At 44.1% G+C, this 27,384-nt stretch overlaps 1 protein-coding gene across 1 annotated transcript in view; it reads left to right on the top strand.

The window, feature by feature from the left end:
- The window catches only part of LOC147150941 (uncharacterized), a 146,668-nt gene that overhangs the window by 108,652 nt on the left and 10,632 nt on the right, over positions 1 to 27,384 (top strand). Inside the window, exon 5 of the mRNA XM_086024580.1 lies at positions 390 to 535. Within this exon, the coding sequence (XP_085880706.1) occupies positions 390 to 535 (146 nt within the window). The remainder of the gene's footprint in view (positions 1 to 389; positions 536 to 27,384) is intronic.

The raw sequence follows: 27,384 nt of genomic DNA, 5'->3' as shown, positions 1-27,384 counted from the left end.
ACATCTAGAGAGAGATAGTGATATATGTAAACATAAGTTTATATGAATATATGCATATACCTGTGTATATGAATATATTTATATACATATATATGATGTATATCTACATGTATATACACTTACGTATATACACATACGTATATATGCACATATATAGAATATATATATATATATATATATATATATATATATATATAAATACACTTTTTGTACATATACTTGAACAGTATGTGTAAATAGATGTGTCTGTCTGCTCAAGAGCAATTGTGAAAGTTGGAGGTGTGAAGCCGGCTGCTTCACCTCTATAGCACTTTTCAATGAATTCTCCCACATTATTATTTTCATCTTATTCATTCCTGTAGTTATCTTGACCTTTCTCTCCTGAACAGCTTTGCCACATCCCCCCCCCCCCCCTCCTTGTGGCCCCCAAGGAGAGTCATCAGACGACCCCGGTGAGGTCACCGGAGTTCATAGGTCGTCTGGCCAAGGCCTCCACATGCCCGTGTCAAAACACCAGCTGGCGCAACCGTCTCAGGTAAGTGTTGTTTGTTTAGAAACTTTAAGGGGGCCTGTCTTCATTATTTTCAGTGTTTCTCACTGAACACACCTAAAATATAACCTATGATCGCGAAACACTTCAAATGGCTTCGAGAGGATTTAAAATAAATGTCAATTTACTACTTCCGTAACAGCCATTTTATGACATTTTTGACTTGGCTATCGTATGAGTTCGAAAACGGTGAGTTGCGATTCACCGTACACGCGTGAATTTCTACCCATTTTGCAATTGTGAGACTTCTGCTCAGGAAAAATAACTGAAGTTGTATAAGAGTTTGTCACCTGCCGTTATTATGGAAGCGGGTTTAAATTGCAACAGACTTGCATCAGCAGATTTGCGAGCATCTTGGCGCCTTGTGTTTCTTAAGAAGCAGGTTCGGAGAGCAACTCCCACCCTCCCTCCTTCCCCTTGAAAGGATAACCAAGTTAGAGAAAGCATTGAACATCTGATGCGAACGTCATGCTGCAAAATCCCCCGGCTGCCGCCTGCAGAATTTTGATGGCGAGCGTAGAAGGAAGTAATAGAGATAAATGCGGCGTGCCTGTGAATCCATTTCGCCGCTTCTTCACTCCGAGTCGGTGCGTTGCCCCCATGAGCTGGGTTGAAATGGTTTCACATACACACGCACGCGCACACGCACCCACAGGATTTTGTTTGTCCTCTTCTTTGCTGCTTTACTAGTCACGTTGGTGCAGCTTTGAGATGTGCAAAGTCGCATGTATGAAATGAGTGTCCGCACTGGATGTTAGTCCATATAACGCGTTTGAATTAGCATGTTCCGACACGTGAAAACCCTCGCCGCCATGACACGGCCGTTGTATGTCAATATCGCCCTCGCTTGATGTGTGTCCTCTGACTCGTCGTCTACATTTGACTTTTGTTCTATCCCGCGTCAAATGAATGCCTGAAGAAGCGAACGTGTGATCCATTAGAGTGCGGATATTTGCCTCCTATTTCTGTTCGGATCAACAGGGCACTGTCTTTGAAAGACAGAAGAAGGATTGTTGAAGAGACACTTGTTGTATCTTGTTTACTTACCGTGCTGTATAAATCCCAGGTCCGTTATCAGCACGTCCATTTCCGTGCCCGAAATGAGACCACAGAGAAACTTCTATCACCGTGACGCAAAAGGCACTTTCCCCATTTTGGTCTTGCGGGCCTTGTCCAATAACCAAATTTGAAAGAGATGCGAGGTCTGTCTCAGTTTCTTGGTTTGTTCACAGGCAGATAGTGAGACTCTTGACTACTGTATAGCCTCCAAAGGGAAATCTGTGTGGGCTTCTCTTGGCCTTCCTTGATGTACTCTATGTCACCTAGAAGGCGCCTCAACCTGCTCCAAATGACGATTGCCTTGAGATAACTTTTGTCAGAACTCGAGTTAAAACGAACTGAAAGGAGTCCGACGTTGTCTCGGAAGATTACACGAAACTTCTAGATAGCCTTAAGCCGTGTCCTTGTCAAGCAAAACATTCCAGTGAAGGTCGAACTGAGCTTCGATTGGCACTGATTGTTTGTTGGGCCAGCTGCTCACCTGAGCAACACTGACTACGTTTACATGCAGGCAATATTGGGGTTAAGGTCAAAAGTTCTGGTTTCTGAAACATTCGGAGTAACCCGTTTACGTGGGCGAACAGACAGAATTACTCCCGCATTTGAAGGTCCCGATTTAAACGGCGGCGCGCGGACACCATCGCCATCGAAATAGACGTCATTTCCGCTTGTTACTTTCTGCCGTCAATAAAAACACATAATATCCACGTCACTCCCCACAGGGATAGAGCAGGCACTTGCCTCCTCGCTCCAAAAGTGTGCTGCTACTGAGTTTCGCCGTGATTTTTACCTCTACTTGTGTATTTCCAGAGAATTGCGCGCCAGACGTACGTACGGCCTTATACATACATACAACACGGTGTCATTTCACCATAGCGACAGAACATAATGTGAAAACGCTGTGGAGAAATCAAAGTAGTTCCGGGACTACGAAGACCAAGATTCCTTGTGGGTAGAGCAGAACACAAAGCAATGCCTCGTTCAAAGGAGGTAACCCGATCGCGTTTATAGCAACCCGATATTCAGGGTTAGAAAAGGACTAACCCGGTGGTCTTAATCTGTTTTTTAAAAACCTGCATATTTGGGTTTTTGCACACATTTACGTGGCCTTTAAGAACCCTGAATACTGCCAATATTTGGGTTTTAAAAGAGTTATTGATTGCATGTAAACATAGTCGCTGCCCGTACGCTAGGCGCTGAACCGATTAGTCAACGCATTGGCTTTACAACTCTGTACTGACAGTAAGAGCTCGATCAATCACTCATCCAATCACAATCCAATTATGCTGGGAAAAAAAATGGCCTTTTTGAGGAATTATTTTTGTGTAATATCGCTTTGAGAGAATCTGGTCAAAAAACACTTTCAAATCAAAGTAAAACGGTGCAACTTCACAATTTCTTTTTCAAGGATTTCTATTCTCGACCCTTTTGTGTGGTCTTCTACTCGGGGAACCGCCTCCTCCATTTGGCTGACAGTGAACAATATCCACCAATTGCTCAGGGACGCCAAAATTCCCAGATGTCAACGTGTTGTTTCAAATGCCCAAACTGTTCCTAAAACACTCCACTTCACTAGAATAGGTCATAGCAGTCAATCGTTTTTTGGGGGGTTTTTGGTGTATATAAATTTAGTTTGTCTTGTACAATTTCCAACTTCCACAAATGGTGATTGGATGCAAAAGTGCGACACACAAATCAACTGGAAGCATCTCCAGCATGAACTTTCCACTTGAACTAAGCCTCAAAGCCACATGGTTATAGTTGGGAAGAATGGAAGCAAGAAACACGCCCGAAGCTCCGCTGAATGTGGTTTGCGTTTAGTCATTGTTCAGCGACTGGAATGCTCGGTCGCTCGCGTGTTCAAAGAAGCAAAAGGAGGCTGAGCGAGGCCAACTTTGGCTACGCTCAACAAGCTAACTTAGCCCTCGGACCATTTGCTGTATTTCAGGGCTGCTTCAGACTTGCTTGCTATTAAACACAGCTGTTCTGGCCTCTGCTAGCAAACAATGGCTTATCATAGTGCCTCTTAACATTATTATACACTTTAGCGGAGGGAGTTCCGGGAAGTGCTTTTCAAAGGCAAAAATGCTATTTTGCTAATGAATGCTTTCGTCCGCTTGCGTATTCGAATGTTGTAGGTCACAAACTACTCCGTTATTGGATTATAATGCAGTATTGTCCTTAGTGTTGACACTAATGCATTACTTGGTATGTTATTCAGGTTTCCCCTTGTCTCCACTCAGAGGACAAAGTCAATATTCCTGCTGGGTTTTTGTTGTTGTTCTTTTTTTCAATTTTCTGCATATGTTTAGCTGCCATGGTCAAACTGACATGGCCGTGCTTTTCAGGCCAGGTTGCCTCTTTTCTTTCATGCGCTCGTATTTAGAAGGGATACTGGAGAGGAACATGAACCCAAAACAAAACTGAGGCATGAGGACAAGAAGAAGAAGAAGTGCAGAAGAAGAAGTCTAATGTGCTTCGCGTTGGGTCAGCAGGCCCAATCAGGACTTGGCTGTGAATCAAAGTGCACTCCTGCGGCATGGCAAACAAAAAGCGCGGTGCCAGTTCGTCTTTGTTGACAGTTGAATAAAAACTTGATGCTGGCGAAAATGCACCGTTTGCAGAGCTCTCGGGACGGATTTCTGGATTTTGGAAGAGGAAGTGAAAGGATGGAGCAGCAGCTACTAATTTGGGCAGTTCAGAAACCGGTTTGGCTCACACAAACCAGATGATATTTTAGGCTAATAAAAAAGTCAATGTCATTCATCCATCCCAGCCTTCACCCAAGAAACTAACAAAAACGTTTGTAACATGGATGATAAATAGCACTCTATGATATTGTATTTTATGAAAAATACAATACACTAGTGACATAACAAACAGTTTTCGCCACGGTTTTCGCCTCATTTCAATTAGGGCTGCAGCTCTCGAATAATATTTGGTATTTGTATATCCTACTAAAAATTCTATCAAACTAATCGGGTAATCAATATATAACGAACAGCCAACAGGTTTTCATTTTTAGATAGTCACCATTGTATACTTAAATTTAAACTGTGCATAGCAGCACAATGTATATTGCATGTTGCACAATTCTCTAGAAACATGAGTGAGGATTTGGTTAAATCTCTCCCCTTAGATTTTGGTCTATGAGACGAAGTGACGTCAGAAGCAGAGTAGTGATTATGTCGGCTAAAACATCACACTCGAGTAAGCGTGATTAATTAAAAAGTGATCAGTTGGAACGGCAACTGTGTTTGGCTGTCAGCATCAAAGTGTGCAGAGTCGTTTCCGTCAGCGGCTAACGCTGCTAGCGGCTAGCGCTAAACGCTGGCAACAGGCGCCTGACAGCACAATGTCAGAGTAATTAAGTTTTGAGGGTTTTTTTTTAGCCCTTATAATTGAACATTATTTCAGGACAACATTATGTTGTCATTAGTAGCAACAGTTTGCGCTGGTAAGAAAACACCCCAAACACAGTCTGGAAGACGAGTCAAGTCATCCTTTATGTCGCGACACGGTGCCGTCATTAGTCATTCTTTGCAGAGGACAACTTGTTGCTACACAAAACTCTGCCACACATTGGGAAGGTTTCTACTTTATTCCTTGAATATGACTCCTTGGAATATTGGAAGGATAATTATGAGAGGCCGTGCCGCCTTTGTTTCCGCCACTTGAGCATCACCTTCCTTTGCTCTGCTGCGGCGAGCTTTCGGATGCCGAGGTTGGCGAGACGTAGTGATTAGCCACGCTCGGCTGCTAATTGCTATTAGCGTTACTTAAAAGCGTTTCATTTCATCTGCTGCTAATTAATTGAATTCCGCGCTTTATTTGACGGGCCAAGATGTCACGATGGCTTGGAAAAACCAAAGTGCTCGTGACCGGAGTCATCCAATCAGAGCTTGGCCGAACCTTTGTTCCGCTTTGTGTCTTTATGGTTCGGCTTCAGGGACACAGTTCAGCTTTAAAAAAATTATATATATATATATATATATATATATATATATATATATATATATATATATATATATATATATATATATATATATATATAAATTAACTCATTCGACCTAAAGCTCAGCAACCAAATCAAGGCTGGATTTTGTCAAATAGTGCTCAAAATGAGAAGGGTTCACAGTTCTCCAAATAAGATGCCAAGCGTGCTTGCTTCAAGATGTTTATTTGTCACTCCCAAAAAATGTTCATCCAAAACATCATTCATCTAAAGAAAACCCACTAGCTTAATGCTAAGGTGTGACGCAAAATGCCAAAGACAAGCGAACAGAAATTAGCATAACGCTAATTCTAAACCTTTTGCTACAGAACGTACAGCAATACTAAATCTTGACTTGTCTGTACACTGTGAAAAGCCTTTTAATTTTTTTTTAATTATGTCCATGCTATAGCAATGGTTCACTGTAAATCTATTGGTGCATAGTCCCCCCCCTCCCCCCCATCGAATAGCTCCCTTGAGAGCCGTTGGAGCCAAAATATATGGCATAATATTTTAGCCCATAAAGTGTTGATTAACAAGCTGCAGGGCCTACTAAAAAAAGAAAAAAGAAAAAAAGAAAACTATCTTGCCAAAGGGGCATGTTGTCCATTTCTTGTGCCTGGAATTGGAAGCTAACGTCCAGACGCTGGCGAGATTGCGACTTTGCGGAGTTCCCCGCCTTCCCCGCCCGCTAAATTCCTTTCACAAGCTTTTCCCTGCGTGCCGTGCAGCGCCTTCTCCCCCGATGAAAGCCGTCAAATCCACAGATTGGCAAGTGGATCTGCGATTTTGAGCGAGAGATCAATTGCTCTCCTTCGGAATTAGATCCTTGCAAGATCAGCGGGGAACGGGTGCCATCTTTGGCCAGCTGTGTGAATATGTGCCTTCTGAAGGCGGGGTGCCAACCAGATGAGAGATGTGAGGACCGCCAGGTTAAAAAAAAAAATTTAAAAAAAGGAAAAAAAAAGTGGACTTTCTCCTGGCGGTATCGCTAAGCACGGCTTGTTGGCGCGTCTTTCCGCTGCCGCTCTCGGAGAGCCGCGTGAGGTTAATCCGACTTAGTCTGCGGCCCAATCTAATGAGTTGGCCCGTTCCCCTCCCCTGCGTCATTGCACGTTTAAGCTCCACGCTGGGAATTGTAATGCGTTGTCATTAGGAGAGGACTTCTCGTCATTTTGGGATCCGTCGATCGACGAGAGAATCCAGTTTCTGGAGACGCTGCGCGTGAATGCGGAGGAGATGACGCTGGAGTGTGAAGAATGCCAATTGGACAAATGTCTGCGTTCGTTTGGGAATTTTCCTCATGGAAAATGTCAAATTAGGACCACGGTGGGATACCACAATTGCAGTAGTGGCCTGAATGTCCTGGCAGAACTCAAATGGTTTCATTTGGTTGAGAAATTTGGAAAGACAGAGTAAAATTGTAAAACGATGAGCACATTAGGAACACATGAAATCGCTTTTGAGAACTAGGGATGACTTAATCAGAGTATTTTGGTTAGTTTTTCGAGGAATAGTTGAACACTAATTGTAGAACTCAAAGGTTTGATGTTGCACAGTACGAAGGCGATGCTGAAGATGAATAGTCACTGCATTGGAGAAAACAGCATTGAAACAATGAAAAATAATCCAAAATGACCGTGAAACATGGGACTACTGTTTTTTTTTTCTTTAAAACGGAAGTCAACGCAAACATATATTTTTCAAGAATGTGTTTTATGCATGCGATTGGCTGGCAACCAGTTCAGGGTGTCCCCCGCCTACTGCCCAAAGACAGCTGGGATAGGCTCCAGCACGCCCCGCGACCCTTGTGAGGAGAAGCGGTACAGATAATGGATGGATGGATGGTGTTTTATGCAAGCCCACTAGTTGAAACAGGGCATTCTGATAAATATTGCGTTTGTGGAATAAGTGTTAATGCACTCGTTTTTAGCCATCTCCTGGGGGCGGCCATTTTGTCTTCTGTCGACTGAAAATGACATCACAACTGCTCACAACGACCAATCACGGTTCAGATTCAGAGAACAGATCAGCTGTGATTGGTTGTTGTAAGCAGTTGTGATGTCATTTTCAGTCGACAGAAGACAAAATGGCCACCCCGAGAGATGGCTAAAAATAAGTGCATTTTCCTACTTAATTTATATTCCACAAACGCAAAATTAATCAGAATGCTGTGTTTCAACTAGTGAGCCTGCTGGGAACATATTCTTGAAAAAAATATGCTTGGGTTGACCTCCGCTTTAAGTAATTTTTCTTCCTGTTTTCGACATTTTTATGAGTCTTTTTCAGAGGTGCAACGATTAATGGATTAACTAATTCATTATCACATTCATTTATAATTATTTGTGATAATCGAGTAATCGTTTCTATAGCTTTTTTTCATTTAAAATTGTTAAGATCCTTGGAATTTCATCTACTCAACAATAAATATTGTCCAATTCTTTGAATTGTAAAAAACAAACAAACAAATTTGGAATAGAATGGTCAAAATGTTTGCCTATTTTCTGACATGTTATGGACCAGACGAGTAACTGAATCCTTAATAACATAAGCCATTTGGAAAAAGAGATTATTTTTCTTTTCAAACTATTTTTTTAACAGTCCGATAGAAATATGAAAATCAAACTGTTTCTAATCGGTCGTTCGAGCGTTCATTCAGGAATTTTGCAAAGGAAAATTTGTAATTCTGCGGAAATTTTGCAATGAATGATCTGAACATTGAAAAGTTGGAATCAGTCAAGAAATGTGAAAGGATTACGTCCATTTGTAAAATGTCTCCATTTACTCCATCCGTTTGGGATATGAAATACTGAAAAGTATGAAAACCGATTTCCACAATGTGCTTTATCACCCGCCAACCCAAATCATGTTTGCAGCGTTTTAATGTTGCACATGAAACGGTCGTTTTCACTCTACATTCGGAAAGTGACGCCACTGGTTAGCCAAAGCCAGACGATATTAGCCCCTAATAGCTCGCAGATGACGCTCCCACGCATAAATGTCATTTTCCTCCTGGAGATTTAAGTGCGTATCCGTTTACATTCTTTCAAGATTTACACATCTTTGAATGGCAGCCAGAAGGAGAATTTTGCCATACCAAAAAGAGCACGCGTCCATGTGTTTTCAAAGTTGATTTACTGCGAGACTCATGTGGGACAAAAGTGAGACCAATGAGCGAGACGCTCCGGTGCGCACGTATCGTCATTCACGGATAACTTTCACAGTTTCTTTGTCCACCTCTTCAATTAATCTCGGCAGAACGTCTTCTCGGGTGTCTTTTATTTTTTTTATTTTTTTTTTATGATTGCATTGTTTTCATTCTTAACGCTATTTATGCTGTGACATTTAATACTCGACTTTTATAAACAAATAGTATTTGATGATCCTGATTCTACTTTGCATCCAGTTTTATCATCAAAAATGAGAAGGGGAAAAAAACGGTGTCTATTCAAGCGTATTGTCCCGCGCCGGCCTTGAATGCTCCTAATCATTAAGGCAACGGCTGTTTGCTGACTCTGCAGTTTTATCTCAAAAGTGCTGACTGTTGACTCAGCGCAAAGCAAAGACAATCGTCCCCGTGACCTCAGTGTGATCAATAAGACACGACATTACCAGCTACACCGTATCTGCAAAGACACACACGCACGCACGCGAAGGATCCTAACGCAAATTAAGCTGCCTTATGAATTTCACAGTTGCCTGTTTTCGAGGGGGAAAAAAAATCGGACATAAACATGTTTTCTTACAGAAGTTTTTGAGATGTATTTTGTCAGGAAAAAAAAAAAAGTCATTTTAAAGGTAATGGTAAAGTCAGAATTATGATCTAAATTCAAAGTTTAACATGGTAAGAAAACCTACTTTTAGGGAGTTTATTTAAAAAAATACAACTTTACTGTCAAATAGTTATGGGTTTATTTGGGGGAAAATTAGGACTGTATTGTCACAACTTTTTGTTCAACAGTACTTTCATCTGTGTCTAAGAAGTGAAGCGTGGAGAGTCTCGGTCACCTAAATCCGTGGTGCATTCAATATAAAGGGCAATTACTGACAAGATTATTTTCATGATTTCCTGCCCATTTGCTCTCTTTGTATTTTCGTAATACTGTATAACTGTGTATAACTGTATAACTAAAAAAAAAAAAAAAAGAATAACAATAATACAATAGTTTACATAGCAACTCCAAATGTTATTTCCTGATAAGAAAACCAGCGTTTGCATTTCCATTGCGGCTGACCTAATGTGCAAATGAGCGCAGTCCTTGTTTGCAGTGTTGCACAGGTGCAAAGTGCGAGCTGTTTGGAATATTTGATTTAGTTCCACGAGCCCGTGAAAATGACTCTCAGCGCACTTGAACTGTGCGGCCGCAATAATGAACATCATATTTCAATGAATACCTCTGTGGGTGTGTCAAAAGTGCACACTTACAGCCGAGCTGCTCGGGGGCAATGATTGGCAGCAGGTGGCTTTTCAAATGAAAGTCTTGCGCCATGCGCCGATCCATTTTCAGATCCCGCTCGCTGCGCTTCTCGGGGGGGGGGGAGGGGGGAGCATCGGCGAAATGATGAAATTGAGGAGCAAAGTGGGCGAGTGTCAGAGCCTGTGGGTTGCGTGCGCTACATCTTTGGAGACAAGGCGAGCCGATGCGCTCCGTGTTCCTTCGGCCCTGAGAGTCGTTTGCGGAATCTCGCAGGATTTCCACAAAAAGTAGCTCCTGCTACGATACATGGAGCCGCTCACAACACCTCAATAGGCTGCAGTAATATTAGTCGTCTTTTTGCAGAGGATAAAGAATATATGCCAGCGAGTACTGTTGCGTCGCCTGCTTGCATTTGCGCTGTGTGGAAGTGTTCCGACACCGGAACATAGATGCTATTTGTCAGCTTGTCTATGGCGTTTTGCATTGTTTGCTAGCGTTAAAGCTAACCGGGAGTTTCTGCCGCGTCGTTTACTGTGACAGCATCTTGGAGTGAATGTATTAAAGAGCTCCTGATTCGGCTACCATTAGATTGTACCACTGAGCGTATAATAGTGTGGATTTTACACATCTGTTCAAAGTGGGGCTTTGAACTTTATTCCTACCGTATCGTAATGTCCTTACAGCAAATCTACTTTGGAGGTGCTGATCGTCGGCGCCTCGTCGCTGATCCGTAGCAGGCCTCGTCATGGCCACCAACGTGGATCTAATCTGCTCCTGCTACCGACCTTTTTTCCCCATCTGCGGTGTCGGCGACGAGTCGGAGATGTGCCGTGACTCATCGCTAATGCTGGAAGTGCTTTGCCGCTTTTTCTCCTTCCTTCCCCTGCGCATTTGCCACAAAAGTATCGGGACAGCCGTTCTCCTCTGCAGCTTGCCCGGTGCTTTCACTTTGAGCCTGCCTGAAGATCGTAGAGGACGTTTTCTCGCTTCATTTTAACAACTACTTAAAGTGTAGCTGTGGTTGTCAGAAGGGAAAAATATATCGGGTTTATCAAAAAAAAAAAATGCATCCAAACGCGTGTTTGGTTCCACTGGTTGTATTACAGCAAGCTTGTAAATTCCCGGCCATCTAACCGGCCGGGTGGACGTCTCGCTGGTGGATGAGGAGGGCGGCGCCGTCGCGCTGGCTCGCGGCCTGCCTGGCAGTGGAATTTTATTCAGTTCGTTTTCTACGGCGGCTTTTCAGGATCACCCACCTAGTGAGGAAAATAAAATAAGAAAAGATCGATTTAGATCCATCGGCAAGCGATCTGGCGTTATCACTCAATAGCAAGTGTTGGGTGTCAAGGACGACGACCCAGGCCACGACTTGACGTCACGTACGTTCCAATTGTGGCGTCGTGCGTTCAAATTTTTGTCACATATAAGGTGGCAATACCAGAGAGTTAGCCAATTTTCCAATATTGCTCCGTTTCCTCATCAGTACCTCGAAATGAGCCGCCGGAGTTACACTACTAGTAACTACTTCAATACTTCACTCGCAGTGGACCACTGTGCCTCTGTGAAGAGCACACAGGTGCTTTGGTCTGATGAGACCAAATGGAGCCACACTTCACTTTGCCACCCCCTTGTCTTGCTTCTTTTACCCCCGCCCACCCACTGACTTTGGACCACTTTGGAGCTCTAATTAAGTAGCCAATCCTGTATCCATTACAAGTCGCCAGTCCAGGTCTCTCATTTGGATTGTGCCAGGCCAATACTGGTCAGGGCAGTGTAATCCTAATAGGTTTATTATGAGCGCTCAAGTATACATTGCATGAAGTCGTATGGGAATTATCATCAAAAGCGCTTTTTTTTTTTTACCCTAGTTTGTCTTCATCTTTTTCCAATTCTTCCTTTTTTTATTGCCATGTGACGTGTTACTCGATTGTGGGGTCTGATGTAAGTCGGTCACGATTGTGGAGTGTGTTGCCGCTGCGATTTTTGGGTTAGTGCCCAACATGGCACAATTTGCTTCTGAATTCTTGCGAGAATATGTTGCATTCGCACTCAGCGTATGCAAACGAGTCCACAATGCCAGTAAAGGCGAGTTTGTTGTTTGTTTTTCGTTGTCTCCTTGTCCCGCCCTGTCCCTCTAGACCCCTCCCGGCTCAGGAGTGTGAGCTCCTGTATTTGTTTTGTCTTCCTTTGTGTTAGATCATCTTCTCGCACTAAATTTTGCGAATTGTTGATCAGCTCGGCGGCTCGCACTTTGATGCCGGCCTCTGGGAAGAGTGAAGAATAATTACCATTCTCTGTATTTATTTATGACTCTTCGGGGACTTGATTAGTGATATATTTAGCTTGAGTAAGACAAACTGCTTGAAATGCATTTTGCTGTGACGGCCCAAACATGCCGATACCTCCCAGAAGATGCGTGGAGGACCCGCTCCTACTTCACAGGAGTCGTAAAAGACAGAAAGTGACTGTTGCTGCGCACACACAGATTATTCAGCGATGGGCCGCCTGTCCTGGCTCGCCCCGCGCGTTTCGTTGGAGTCCGCAGTGACATTTGGCAGAAGTGCGGGCTCAACGTGGCCCGTTTTATGGAAGCTCCTGCAAACAACGCAAGCGCCTTATTGCCAGTGGTGAAACTTTTTGAAAGAGTCCTCCTTGGTTCAAGGATCTCACGGGGCCAATGGAAAAACAAACGGGGATAAGAGTTGCAGACGCACTCTAGCAAAAATAGCGAGAGAAGATGAAGAAGAAAATCACGTTTTTTTTTTCTAGCATGAATTTTTAAACAAAATCGATATCTCTTACGATTGAGTGTAAAAAAAAAAGCAAAAGTCTAAATCGCAAACTCAGACGGCAAATTCAGGTAATAAGGAAGAAACAGTCCAACCAAAATATTTGTTATTTTCAAATTAAGAGTCATTTAATGAGAACATGAAGCAATTGTAAATAATCTACGGTAAACGTGCCATTTTCTTCGAAGCCATATATCCTCAATAAAAGACGATACGAATATCAATATCAATCGATCAATCCATCACATTTTATTTGTGTAACACATTTCAGACATGGAAATGCAGCTCAAAGTGCTGTGCAATAAAAACATCCCAAATACAACAAAAAGAAGACCTGCTAACTCCCGCCTTAGCAAAACAAACACAAAGACATATCTTCACAAGCACATCAGCACTCAGACACAAAATACACACATACACACAACCTGATAAACTGTGTTTAAAAGACACGGCAAGGCACAGAGAAACCATATGACGAAAGGGTACCCAAGAGGAGCTCATCCACGCTGAGAGGAATGACAGCTCACGGCCACGGGGAGTGCCACCATCACGGAGACCCTTGGTTCAGGTTAACCGGGGTAGACCGTATACATAGTGCAGAGGCCCCCGGTCACCCGGACAGAAGGACCCGTCCCACGAGGACACCCACCGCGGGAAGGGCAGCCACCCCTCTCAGCGCGGAGGCAACCCCATGAGGAAACACTGGAGCTAAAAGCTAAAAACAACAGAAAACAACCAAACTAAAAGACCAAGAAGCTAAGAACTAAAAACAGTAAGATGAAGTAAAAACAGTCCTAAATCAAAAGAAAAAGTAGAAAGGTATGTTTTGAGCCTCCCCTTAAAAAATATCAACAGTCTCTGCGGAACTGATGTCCTCTGGCAGGCTATTCCATAGCCGTGGACCAAAATGGCTGAATGCAGCCTCACCGTGTGTGTTTTGATTCTCACCCTAGTAATAGTTACAAGGCCGGTTATATATATGATGGCTGACGGAGTCACATTTCACTCCAAACATGGACCCATGAACCCTTTGCGTTGCTGACTTATGACTGCATCGCCCGCCCTCATGCTTCATATTTGTCTTCACACCTAACCCTCTTTCAAAGGTCACCAGTGTTAGTATTTGAATTGGTCGCGGCAAACTTGCACGTCGGAGCTTTCCGTCTGTCACTAAGTAGCCGTTCTCTCTGGGTCAGACACATTAGACTCCCCGAAAGCCGTATCGCATTTTCAAAAGGCCGTGAAGAATGGCTGCCAGGTGCCCAGGTCCATGTGGTCAAAAGCTTTTTAGTGTTTCTTGAAAAGTTAAGAGTCAAACACCCCACTGCCCCCGATCCCTGTCCCCTCCTCCCCTCCACAAAATATCTCAAGTGTGTGGAGGAGGCCCGAAGTTGCAAAAAGAGACCTGACTTCCCTTCCTCCAGACCAGTAGAAGGACTCCAGAGGGAAGCCGGCAGCTGGCCGCCTCTGGTCTTCTTGTCAGGGCGTGTCAGCATCATCGCTAAGGCACTAACCTTCCCTTGTTCTTTCCCGCTTTCCCATAATGCACCTCAGCACTCACAGAGGTTCTGTGACTGCCGGTTGAAAGCGACAGTAAACCAGAGCTCCCGTTTGGCCCAAATCTCGACGCTGAGATTGTATTATCTTGTAATGGTCCACATGTACTTACATTGTTTTTTGACTCTGGTGCCTGTGATGTTTTCCATTACATTTGAGGATGCAGTGATCCAGGACAGAGTAATGTTTATCATTGCCCATATTAATGGTTTAAGCCAGTGGTACTTCAAATTTAAACACCAACTACCACCTTAAAAAATTAATTATCAAAAACAACGGGAACGGGTGTCGCACTGCAGAGATGTCTGTATTTATGGCACTCATTCCCTACGCTCATTAAAATCAACTCAAGGTGCAGAACTGGCCATTTTACTAAAAATTGAGCGTCTGTTAATCATCATCCGTCTACAACGTGGGTACCCTTCCGTCGTTCATCATTTGCCTTTTTTTTCTGGGGGGATAGTACCCGCCTATAGGCCGGTCTGATACATATGTTTGGTAACATAGAGTATTGAATAAAAGAAATCTGTACAATGTCAAGCAAAACTATGTAAATACAAACACCCTGAATCCAAACATGAAACGTTTTATATTTATTGTGTTCTTCCTCTTGAGTTTGTGTGACACAAACAAACACATTGGACACGCAAAGTCAGCGTGGCTCCTCCTGCAACCTCATTACAGCCGTGCCCCCAAGTCACAAATTTGTCCTTAATTGGCGACTTGTCCGAATTGACTGGAGCTCATTTGTGGATGAGATTATTTTTACCCTCTCTAACTTTTACACCTTGCTTTTTTTTTTTCTGCTGCTTGGCTGCTGATTAATTGTAAGCTGCCGTGCGTCCGTCGCGCCGGATAAATCCGGAGAGAGGCCGTAGCACAAAGTCGTAAACAGCAGCGGAGTTCATTTGTCAGGCCGCTGGAGTGTGGCGCCTTGGGGTCCTCGGCCATGCAGATGCTGTGGTGCGGATATGCTGCTCAAGTTGTCCCCCCCCCCCACAGGATGTAAAAAGTTCACACACCCCTGTTGAAAGGCCGGATTTTGTGGTATAAAGAAAAAAAAAATGAGACCAAGATAAATGATTTCAAAACGTTTTCCACCATAAATGTGACCTATAGCCTGCAGCCAGTGGAAAAAATGAAATCTTGTCAAGAGGGGAAGCAAAACACCTGCGGTAAGGTGTTTGCACAAGTGTGCACACCCCTTATACGCGGCCGTGCAGCTGTGTTCGTAATTTACCCAATCAAATGGGAGTTTACACGGAATTTCTACCATTTAAAGTTCAGCCGTTCCAGCAGACTTTTATGAACAGGAGTGTGAACGCCCTGCAATTGGCCGGCATCCAGTCGGGGTTAAACCCCACCGCTTGTCAAAAGTGGACGTGTGAGGTATTGGGGCCAATTGAGAAGCAATTCGTATTGGGATGTGGTCACTAAAGAGCGATCAATAGCATTTTGCCCAAATTGAAGCATCAATATCTCCTTGCTGAGCGTGTCCTGCTTGTCTGGCTGCTGGTTGGGGGGGTCCAAATGGCACCAACCGGGGCGCAATGCATTCAATATAAATATGTTTTGGCTCTGGGGAAGCTGCGTTGGCAGAAAAGGATTTAGCATAGACGACAACTGTCGTCCGTCTTGTTCAATTAGTGTTTTGTACGTGCGTGCGCATGCACGCTGGCGTGTGCGCGAGGGGGGATAAATCAATTGTAAATGATTGCACCTCTCAATAACTGATGGCCATGTCTGGACCGAGGCGGAATGATTAATGATGAGACTCCAGATAATATGAGTAAGACACACGCCGAGATCTTATCACGCACACAATGAAGGTGCTAATGTGTGCACAACAAAGGAAGACATCAAAGTTTGGACTGTGGGCGTTTTTTTTTTTTAGCTTTGTCTTTTGCTTCAGACGCAATATTGTGTTTAGAACGTGTGCCACTGAATAACAAGTCACTGCTAAAAATGAAATGATTGCTTTCAATGACTAATTACTCCAATTCCCGCCTCAGTTTTCATGACTCTTTGAACTAAACAAGCCTGCCAAATCTGAATTATTCAAACGTCGGCAATTTTATAAATCGAGGCTTGAAAATGTGGCAAACCAGGGTGGGCCAGTCAACTGAATGCGATAAAAAACCACGCCCTCGTCATCTGTCAGTCAAAGACCATTTGTTCGACTTGCTAACAAATGCTAATTTAGCTAGCATCTTTCTCATGCCGGCGCATAACTACGTGTTTGAGCCATGGAAATATACCCGCTTAAAGTGGAAGTCAAACCAAATATTTTATTCAAGAATATGTTCCCAGCAGGCCCACGAGTTGAAACACGACATTCTGATTCATTTTGCGTTTGTGGAATATAAATGAAATGAATCCACTCGTTTTTAGCCATTTCTGCGGGCGGCCATATTTGTCTTCTGTCGACTGTAAATGACATCACAACTGCTCACAACGACCAATCACGGATCAGATTCAGAAAACAGGTCAGCCGTGATTGGTCGTTGTGAGCAGTTGTGATGTCATTTACAGTCGACAGAAGACAAAAAGGCCGCCCCCAGAGATGGCTAAAAACGAGTGGATTAACGCTTATTCCACAAACGCAATATTTATCACAATGCCCTGTTTCAACTAGTGGGCTTGCATAGAACATATTCTTGAAAAAAATATGTTTGCGTTGACTTCTACTTTAACGCCTCCGGTGGCAGGAGTATAAGCTTTTTCATCCCGTGACAACGAAGCGCTCTAAAGCAACCACGCCAGCGAGACGCCCCGCTCTGCCCGCCGGCTGCCAAGTCAGACTTGTTTATCCGCCTAACTGTTTGGCCCGTCTCTCCGTGTCGTGCGCACACTCGCAGCCGACAACGAGGCACTCTAAATCCGCATGCTGGCTGTCAGTTGGCAGTCTTTGCAGTGTTTTCAGCGATCATCTTGTATGTGAAATCTCAAATCTCTGAATTCAATTTACAGGGTCTTGCAAAAGTATGCACACCCATTGAACTTTCTCATGTAAGCATTTTAACAGGATTACATGTGAAAAGCCAACACAAAGTGGTCAGGGCTCCTTTTTTATTTTTTCTAATGAAAATCTGAAATCCACAGATGGATTCTATTTTCCAATTAAGTGACATGAAGCCAATAGGCCGCGCTGGTTTCAATTTCGGTGCATCAGCCGAATACTGTTTGCGCGCCACATTTTTCAGCTTTGCAGCTTTGAAATGAAAAAGCTTGTATCGTTCGTGGCTGTAACAGAATGTGGAAAAGTTCAAGGGCTGTGTGGACCGGTGCATATTGGATTCTTTTTATGATTTGCCTAACTACGTGGAAATGTTTGAAAAAGCCCAAGCGGCGACTTGTTGTTTCTATTGACTGCAGTTCAAGCTGAGCGAGAGTAGATTGGCAGATTTCCCAGGATTACAACCTGCATGCAAAGCCCGTTTGACTAACGATTTGCCTCTCATGTGTAAACACAGTGGCTGGCCACCGCAAAATGGTGGCACAAAGAGCTTCTGTCAAGTCCGCTGACCAAATGGCTGTTTTGTGTCGTCACTCATTTGCTCCCCAAACATACACTTAAGCGCCTCCACTGCCATTTCCATCTTTGATTATCTCGCCATATAACAAAGCCCAAATTCACGTGCGCTTTCTATGGAGATCCTAATCTTCCTGGCGGCGCTCGGGCTTTACGCTCCGGGGAGCCGTCCCCAAACGTGAGGAGCCTTTGCGCTCACCCACGCGGGCGCAGACTAAATAGCTGCAGATATTGCGGCCATTGTGGGACGTCGCCCCATTTCTCTGTTGTGTCCTTATCGCATTTGCGGCCAACTTGATCCTCTCCGGGAGCCCTTCGCTCACTTTCCCTCCTGCCATATCTCTTCATTAGCCCGCCTCGGTGCCTCTTATGTTGTGCTGTTGCTTTATTGTGTTGCGCTGTCGGACAAATGGGGAATCTGACCTCTCTCTCGCTCCCTCTCGCTCTCTAGAAAGATGATAGCCATTGATTTGTGTGTCTTTATTGCAAGTGTAACCCGGTTCACCTTTCTGCGCAGTGTGGCTCAATACTACCATCTAGTGAGCGCTCGTCTTGTTGAACAAGTGTCTGATTGTGGGTCAGGGAGGAAAAGTGACTTTGGATTTGCACCATTTGGCCATTAAGATTCAAGTGCTATTCATTGACATGCTCAGAAAAATCTGCTAAAGTGCCCATTAACGGGGACAAAACTATTGATGCGTCTGCAGTTTTGGTTAGGCGGTGCGGTAGTGGTCACGATGCCTGCCTCGGAGTTCAGAGGTTCTGGGTTTGAATCTCAGCTTTTCCATTCCTCCGCCACTCCGCCAACATGCACGTTTGCTTGATGATTGGAGATTGTCCACATGTGTGGGTTTTTTTTTGTTTTTTTCATGTCATATTGGAAAGAACGGTGGTCGACTGGTTAGCACGTCCGCCTCACAGTTCAGAGGTCGTGGTTTCGATCCCGGCCCCGGCATTCCTGTGTGGAGTTTGCATGTTCTCCCCGTGCCTGCGTGGGTTTTCTCCGGGTACTCCCGTTTCCTCCCACATTCCAAAAACATGCTTGGTAGGTTAATTGGACACTATAAATTGCCCTTGGGTGTGATTGTGAGTGCGGATATTTGTTTGTCTCTGTGTGCCCTGCGATTGGCTGGCAACCGATTCAGGGTGTCCCCCCCCCGCCTACTGCCCGATGACAGCTGTGATAGGCTCCAGCACTCCCCGCGACCCTTGTGAGGAGAAGCGGTATAGATAATGGATGGGTTGGATGTTGAAAAGAATTGTCGTCCTTGTGCCAGCCGGCTGGCTGCGTGAGGTGCAAACGTGTCCTCGGGCGCACACACACACGCGCATTTCATAGGTGGCAGACTCACTTTGAGCAAAGATTCCGGCACATTTGAACACAACACAGTCAAATGCACACCAGTCTTGTCTGTTTCTTTGTCTCTCTCTATATATATATATATATTTATATGTATGTATACATATAAAACCACTTTTTTCCTGGCTGGTATGCACTGGTATGTTCATCCTCATTAGTCGGCGTTGTACATTGTGTTGCATTCCCTGACATGAATGCGGCCCGACGGTCCGTGCGAGTTATGTGGGTCACTGTCACGATGCCTGTGGTGGATTGTGTGTGCGTGTGCAATTTATACAGTCCGCGCTATGTCAGGTTCGGTTAATGGTCAGAAACTGTCTTGCGTAGAGATCACAGCCCGCAGAGGCCCCAAAGTCATTTGTTGTTTGTCTCTATAATGTGCCGCCTTTGTAACGTTTGTGTTCATTTGCGTATGTTATTTCGATTGCAAGTAAGTGATAAGTTTTGTCCGGTTGTGTGCTCATATTGTGCCTTGTTTGCATCATGCATCACTTGTTGCAGCGGAATGTGTCATTTGAGTGTTTTATGTGATGTTTATTAGTAAAATTTGGGCTCTGCTGCCAAAAGTGGTGCACCTTGTCTTTCAGAATAAAAGCATATTGCAGGAATTGCCTCGTAGATATAAATGTAGAATAGATGTTCCTTCTTTGTGGTTTTCTGTGTTTGTATTTGAAAATGAAAATGTTCTTCACCCCCATCCTGATTTATTCGTTTTAGTTTTACGTCAAGGTGTCACAATAAATCGACTGCTATTTTGATGATCGATTAATCGTTTAGAGCCACTTAAATGTTACATAAAGTGGAAGTCAAAGGCAAACATTTGTTTTTCAAGAATATGATCTATGCAAGCCCACTAGTTGAAACAGGGCATTCTGATAAATATTAAATAAGTGTTAATCCTCACGTTTTTAGCCATTTCTGCGGGCGGCCATATTTGTCTTCTGTCGACTGAAAATGACATCACAACTGCTCACAACGACCAATCACGGCTCAGATTCAGAAAACAGGTCAGCCGTGATTGGTTGTTGCAAGCAGTTATGATGTCATTTTCAGTCGACAAAAGACAAAATGGCCGCCCCGTGAGATGGCTAAAAACGAGTGCATTTTGCTGCTGAATTTATATTCCACAAACGCAAAATTAGTCGGAATGCTGTGTTTCAACTAATGGGCCTGCTGGGAACATATTCTTGAAAAAACTGTGTTTGGGTTGTCTTCCGCTTTAAAATTGTCCAAATCATCTCTTTTCATCTTCTCCACAGTATTCTCAGATTTTTGTAGTCCTCGATGAAAGTAGAGTGATTATCTATCGTTTGTGTTTAATCAAAATCAATCAAAAGACTTGTGCAAACTTTGGGAAACAATTATTTTGACATGTTTGCCCCTTTTTAAATGTTTTTTTTTGTTTGTTTGTTTTTTTTGGTCCAGGTCAAAAGTGCAGCTGCTTGAGCACCACCTAGTGGCTATGTGTGCACGTGCCTGCTGGTAGCAAACTGGAGTACATGACTGTAAACACGAGTCCTTATAGCACAGACATCTTTTATTTTTTTCTCTCTCCAAATCTCCATTCAATATGAGTGAAACCAGTTAGGATATTCTGCACAGCAGCAAAATCCGTGCGCTTATTTTAAGATGAATGGCTCAAGTGCCTTCAGTTCTGATTTCAAAAAGGAAGGCTGCCTTCCTTCACCCCTTCATGCTCGGCGCCGCTTGAGGTCAAGCGGCGTATTTCTTCTTCGTCAAGCACCTCGCTCTCTTTCGCTTTCTTGCTTTCCCATATAGTCCGCTGCTCCTTTTCACGCTCTCTTTCTGGCATGCAGACGGGCGTTCGACAAGCTCGTCTGCTGCTGCGCCGTCGTTTTTTTTTTTTGTTTTTTTTCTCGAGTAAAATATGTGCCTTGGCGCAACAAAGGTTGGGCAACACTGTTTTCGGTAAACGAGCGTGTGCAGCATGAGAGCTGAATGCACTACACGCGCGCGCGCGCGCGCGCTCGCATATCCTTGAGAGCTCATATTGACATTGGACTCTGTGTGTGTGTGTGTGAGTGTGCGCGCGTGCGTGTGTTTGTGTGTCAGCACGTCAGAGATGCTCATATGATTCATGAACGTGAGTTGTGTGGGTTCACATCCAAAGCTCGGCATTGTGCGCAGCCCCTGCATGTCTTTTCACCCACTTGCGTGATTCTTTTTTTTTTCCCCCTTTTACTACGTGTGTGTGTGTGAGGGAGGGGGGGCGCCGGTGTGTGTGTGCGTGTGTGTGTGTGTGTGTGTGTGTGTGTGTGTGGATTCATCAGGTGTCACCACCAGTGTGAATGCATGTACGATACACACAAAAAGCTGCCGCCGCTGTTGGCATGGCGACGGCACAGCAGCACCGTGATCATGATTCGCCACCACCATGGTTTCCCAGCACGCCTCTGTGTGCGCGTGTGCGTGTGCGTGTGCGTGTGTGTGTGTGTGTGCGTTTGCTCTCCTACAGGCCTCTCTTTCTTGTATTTTCCTCACAAACAGAACAGACAAAATAACATGTCTTGTATCTAGTATGGTGTATTGATGTGTTGTTGGTTGTGGTTGTTTTCAATGGTCTGTTGTAACACACACACACACACACTCACACATCCACCCACACGCGCACACACACACGCACACACTCCATTGAATAAGTGTGTTTGACTCTATTTGCACCTCCAGTAGAGCAACGTGTGCTCTTGACTTCCACTCAGGCTTCAATGCAATGCTTTTTTTTTTTTTTTTGCCTTTTTTTTTTTGTTTTTTTGGACCAGCCATAAAATACATCGTGCTCGTGGCATTATAAACATTTTAGCTGGATTTCATTATGTCATCTTATATGACATAATTCCAACATGTAATTCCTACATAGGGCAGCACAGTATTCTAGTGGTTAGCACGTAGGCTAATATTATTCATAGGTTTATATATATTTTTTTCATTTTAGGGGAGGGAGGGGTACTGCATACTCTACTCAAAAATTCAAAACATGGCCTATATTAGACGGCTACGCCAAATCCCAAACGGTTGTTTGCGCCGTTGTGGGAGGGAACACAGCCGTCTTGTTTGCCATGCAGTGGAAGCGGCTTCCCTCATTCCCTTTAAATTCAGCACAGAGAGAGGTGCGCGGTCCACAAGGCATGTCGATGCAGCAGATATACGTTTAAAAGGAACTGCAAGAAGATCTCCACTTGCCGAGGATGTCGAGTTGGCCACTGTGGCGTGCGTCTGTGTATGACCAGCCACCACCACCACCACCCATAGTTGTGCTGCGGTCAGAGGGGTGCGTTCATAAAAATGTTCAAGATGAAAATAATAATAATCATAATTTGTTCAATGAATTGATTTCGACAATGATTCAGAGGGATTGCCCCACCCTGTCAAATTTATGAATCAATCAATATCGTGTTCCACCACCTGCGCCACAACTTAGACCTGCTCCAAGCTGCTGTACATTCTAGCCGACTTGCTTTCACCAAATTGTCCGGTGCGCCGGGGGCGTCATGAAAAACGGCCTCGGTCTGCTGGAACACCAAGCGAGGCGCAACACGGGCTGCCGAATTCACAAGCACAGTAAACTAGACTTGCCCCAGCAGGAAAATCAAGATGCGCCGATTTTTACGGCAATCGTGCGCCTGTCTACCAAAATGTTTGATGTATAGCACATCATTTTAGAACCTACAAATAAAAATGCAATAAAAAGTTGAACGCTAGTAGATTTTATTGATGCAGCTTTTAGCGCTTTTTATTGATGAAACAAATTGAATGTTTCAAGAGCTCAGACTATTTTCTCTTCGACACGTTTGAAAGTTCAAGATATTGGTTTATCTCTTTTTTAATGTTGATGATGATGAAAATTTAAAAAAGTACTATACACATCACATTTTTTATGACATTAAAAAAAATCGTTCCAAGGGGGTGGTTGCAGCTCATTATTTAAGAAACCACTGCGCCCGAGGAAGAACAACGGGTGAGATGTCCATCATCGATTTGCCATGCAGGCTGGAGTCAGTGAAGCCGGTCTACCTTGAAGCCACCCGGCATTTTTGTTCGTCATCGTTCTCCTCGTGCGTAAAAAATGTCATTTTCCACGCACGCGATGATACAAATCAAAATGGTGCACACTTTCTGATGAGCCTCATTTGAAGACTTGATAGCAGAGAAGGCAAATAGATCATCCAGATGGATAAGCTGCTCGTGACACCAACAACAGTCAAGTGATGATGAAACTGACGGTAACGGGCGCCGTTTGGAAGTAGTCGTGGGAGACAAAGGATTTTTTTTTTCTTTTTTTTTTCGGTTTTTAATCCAGGGCTGGCATTCTTTTGAATGCAAACTGCAAATATTCAAAGCGCAATTCTGGAGAGCCGCTCTCGATCACCTGTTTCCTCCCGTGCCGCTCTCCTGCCACGTAATCCGAGTCCCCGTGTGGTCACGCGGGCTTTGTTTTAGTCGCTTTCCTGGGCTCGCCTCCCCCGCAGTTTCCCGCTCGGCATCCACGCGCTCTCGTCTCCGTGCTATTTTTCGCCCCGCTTTGAATGCGCGCTGATTTCCAAAGTGTATCTGGCGGAATTATCGCCGCCTTAATGAAACATTCCGGCTTCTTTTATGTGGAGAGCTCAGGCAATCAGCCCGCGAGATTGAGCTCCTCCACGCTGATAGAGACGGCATATCGGCAAATCAAAGTGATGGATTCAATTAAAAACATCCAGCGTGCCTTTTTCTGTCAGTCACTGACTTATTCCTTTTTCTATATATAAGACAACATCCTCGTTTTCTACATTCTTAAGGAGGCTTTTTGGCCCGCACTTGCTTTGTCAATGTGAAATAATGGAGCTGACTTGAGGAGAGAAGATGGGTGGAAAGTTGCTGACTGGACAAAGATGCGAGATTGCACTTGTAGCTTAAAAGAAATGCAGCAGCACAATATCCAGTTTAATTTAATTGGTCTGATCGCTGCTAAAAAAAAAAAATCAAATTATGAAGATACATTCAGCCAGGGATGGGCAACTTCAATGCTGGAGGAGGCCACAATTTTTCATCAGTGCTACTCGGGGGACACATGGGACCACGCGCTTCCTAACCAGATGGATGACAAAAGAAAAAAAAAGGGCCATTTTGAATATGTACAAAATATGTTCATGTTTTTTGTTTTTTATTGAACCAATGTACATATTTCGTGCTGAATGCATGTATGAAAAATCCAGCTTTCAACAGCAAAGAGTTTGAGTAATCACAATTTTTTTTTTCCTAATGTGGCACTCTTGCATAAAAAATACCATTCAAGGATGGCACAAAATTGCAAAACAGCAAAATAACATTAATTTACTAATTTTATGCCTTTGTGTTTTTTATTTTTATTTATTTTTTTATAAAAATCAACTGAGTCAACATTTTAATCTTATTATTGTATTTGTTCTGGATGTCATTCCAAATCCGCCCAAAAATTATTAGGCCTATTCATGTTGTAATATATTATGACCCGTTGCAAACATAGCTAAGCGTTGTGTGCCATCTAATGGTGAATTGTGTTATTACAATTTAAAAGTATACAGTGGTCCTTGGCTATTCGTGGGTGATAATGACCGGGGCCAGCCCAAGAATAACGAAAATCTGGGTATAATTGCCGGCCATTGAAATGCATTGGGGAACAAAATACTTAGTTTTTTTTTAAACCCAATAATTTTTGAAAATGCAGATAAAGCTCCAAAATGCATTTTCCAAAATGGGAATTGGCTCCCCCAAGACCCACTCAGAACCACATACGAAAAACAAATTTGCATTCGTGTCACATCACGGATGTGTTGCGTTTACTTTAGAAGTCGCATTTGTTTTTGTAATGTGTACGACTACAAGATCGCATTTGACAAAGAAATCCCAATTCAGCATCATGACCTGCAGTGTAACGTTGCTGTAGATAAACCATATTCATAATCCCGCCCTCGCACACATTTTTCTTTTAATGTAAAATGAACTAAGGGGCCACTCAGAGTGTCGGTGGGGGCTCCATGCGGCCCGGGGGCCACCAGTTGCCAATCCCTGCATGAAGGAGTTTGATTGCCCAAAGGAAGTTACAATTTATGCCAGATTTGATTAAAAAGGTCTTGCAACCCTGCTGAATTTAAACGATCCCACCATTTTGTTGCGCGCTTTTTCCACGCAGTGACAATGAGGCACTCTAAAGCTCACACAAGCACAAAGACTTTAACGACACACATGGGAAGTTTTTTCCCTCCCTTGCTCCTCACAGCCGACAACGAGGCGCTCTAAAAAGGCCACGGCAGACTGTCTTTCTTTTTTAGATTGTCTTCCCGTGTGACATGCAAGCACTCGCAGCCAACAACGAGGCGCTCTAAAGCGGCCGCAAATCTTAACGTCAAAACAGACACGCGCTCGATTCAAACTGCCATTGCGTCGCCTTAGGGGAGGCCTGCGAGCGCCCTTCCAGTTCAGCCTAGTCCCTTTGCCAGCACGCTGACTTTGCCCGGGTGTCGGAGCGGCGCGGGGGCGGTTGGGCCTCCCACAGGCTCGTCATCTGTGCTGCTTGAGTATGACAGTCATGCTGCGTATTGCGTGTCGGAGCGCTTTGAGGTCTAGGATAGCGGCGACCGGCGGCTTTTGATGGGAGCAAATTGACCCGGCAGCCCAAGAGCATCGCATTGACATTGAAATGTGTGCAAGGGGAAGTTGAGTCTTCCCTCCAAATGGTCTGTAATTCACGATTATGTACTCCACTTGGTGTCTGGTTCCTTCCTCTTGTGCGTTCGTTTAAACACTCATTGTAGCTTGCAGTGCACTGCGTCATACTTTCCCACGAGTTTGAAATAGAGTGGTGGGCCGCTGATGGCCGGAACACCATCACAAGCACTGACCACATTTATACTAATAACGCAATATTTGTTCCATGAAATTGTATTAGGCCTCATTTATTCCCCAAAGCCTATTCTATTCAATTGCTGGAGTTGCTATTGGCAACACTGCTTCCAGTATGTGTATGAGGAGTTTTTTGTTTTTGTTTTTTTTTGTCCAATCAGATTTCGGCCTCGGCGGCACGGTGGTCGACTGGTTAGCACGTCCGCCTCACAGTTCAGAGGTCGTGGGTTCGATCCCGGCTCCGGCCTCCCTGTGTGGAGTTTGCATGTTCTCCCCGTGCCTGCGTGGGTTTTCTCCGGGCACTCCGGTTTCCTCCCACATTCCAAAAACATGCATGGTAAGTTGATTGGATACTCTAAATTGCCCCTAGGTGTGATTGTGAGTGCGGATGTTTGTCTCTGTGTGCCCTGCGATTGGCTGGCAACCAGTTCAGGGTGTCCCCCGCCTACTGCCCAAAGACAGCTGGGATAGGCTCCAGCACGCCCCGCGACCCTTGTGAGGAGAAGCGGTACAGATAATGGATGGATGGAAGATTTCGGCCTCAACTTGTTCATGTAATCGGTCCAGGCCCTTCAGAATCAGTTGTGCTTAAAGTGGACGTCAACCCAAACATATTTTTTCAAGAGTGTTTTCTTTGCAGGTCCACTAGTCTAAAAAGGCACTGCCATTGATACTGTATTTGTGAAATTTGAGTTAAGCAACAAAATCCACCTGTTTTCAGCCATCTCAGGGGGCGGCCATTTTGCTATTTTCCGTCAACAGAAGCGACAAAATGGCCGCCCCCTGAGATGGCTAGAAACAGGTGGATTTTGCTGCTTAACTCATATTCCACAAACACAATATTCATCAGAATGTCGTGTTTAGACTAGTGGGGCTGCATCGAACATTCTTGTAAAGACACATTTTCTTTAAACTATATCAGCAATGGGACGGTTTCTTTAGCCATCCGGAGAGCTAGCCCACAAGAATCTTTGTATTTTTCCGTCGTCTGAGTGGGTGATCAAAGCAAATCTGCACACATCAATACCTTGAATTATTGACATCTCTGGAGTGTGAGGTATATTTGATTTAAAATATTTTTGTTTTTGACATTTTATTGAACAAATAGAGATTAGGAACCGGTCCAGGTGCACTGGCGGTTTTTGGTATGCGCAACATGTGCGGCGGCAATTTCGGCACTCTTTTCTGCATTCCGGTGAAATGTTTCTCATTCCATTGAGTAGAAGTGCAGTGGGGTCGTTGCAGT

This window comes from Filicampus tigris, chromosome 2 (assembly GCF_054856515.1).
Source record: "Filicampus tigris isolate MCC_2025a chromosome 2, RoL_Ftig_1.0, whole genome shotgun sequence".
Taxonomy (NCBI): domain Eukaryota; kingdom Metazoa; phylum Chordata; class Actinopteri; order Syngnathiformes; family Syngnathidae; genus Filicampus; species Filicampus tigris.
This window is presented reverse-complemented; position numbering and strand designations above follow the sequence as displayed.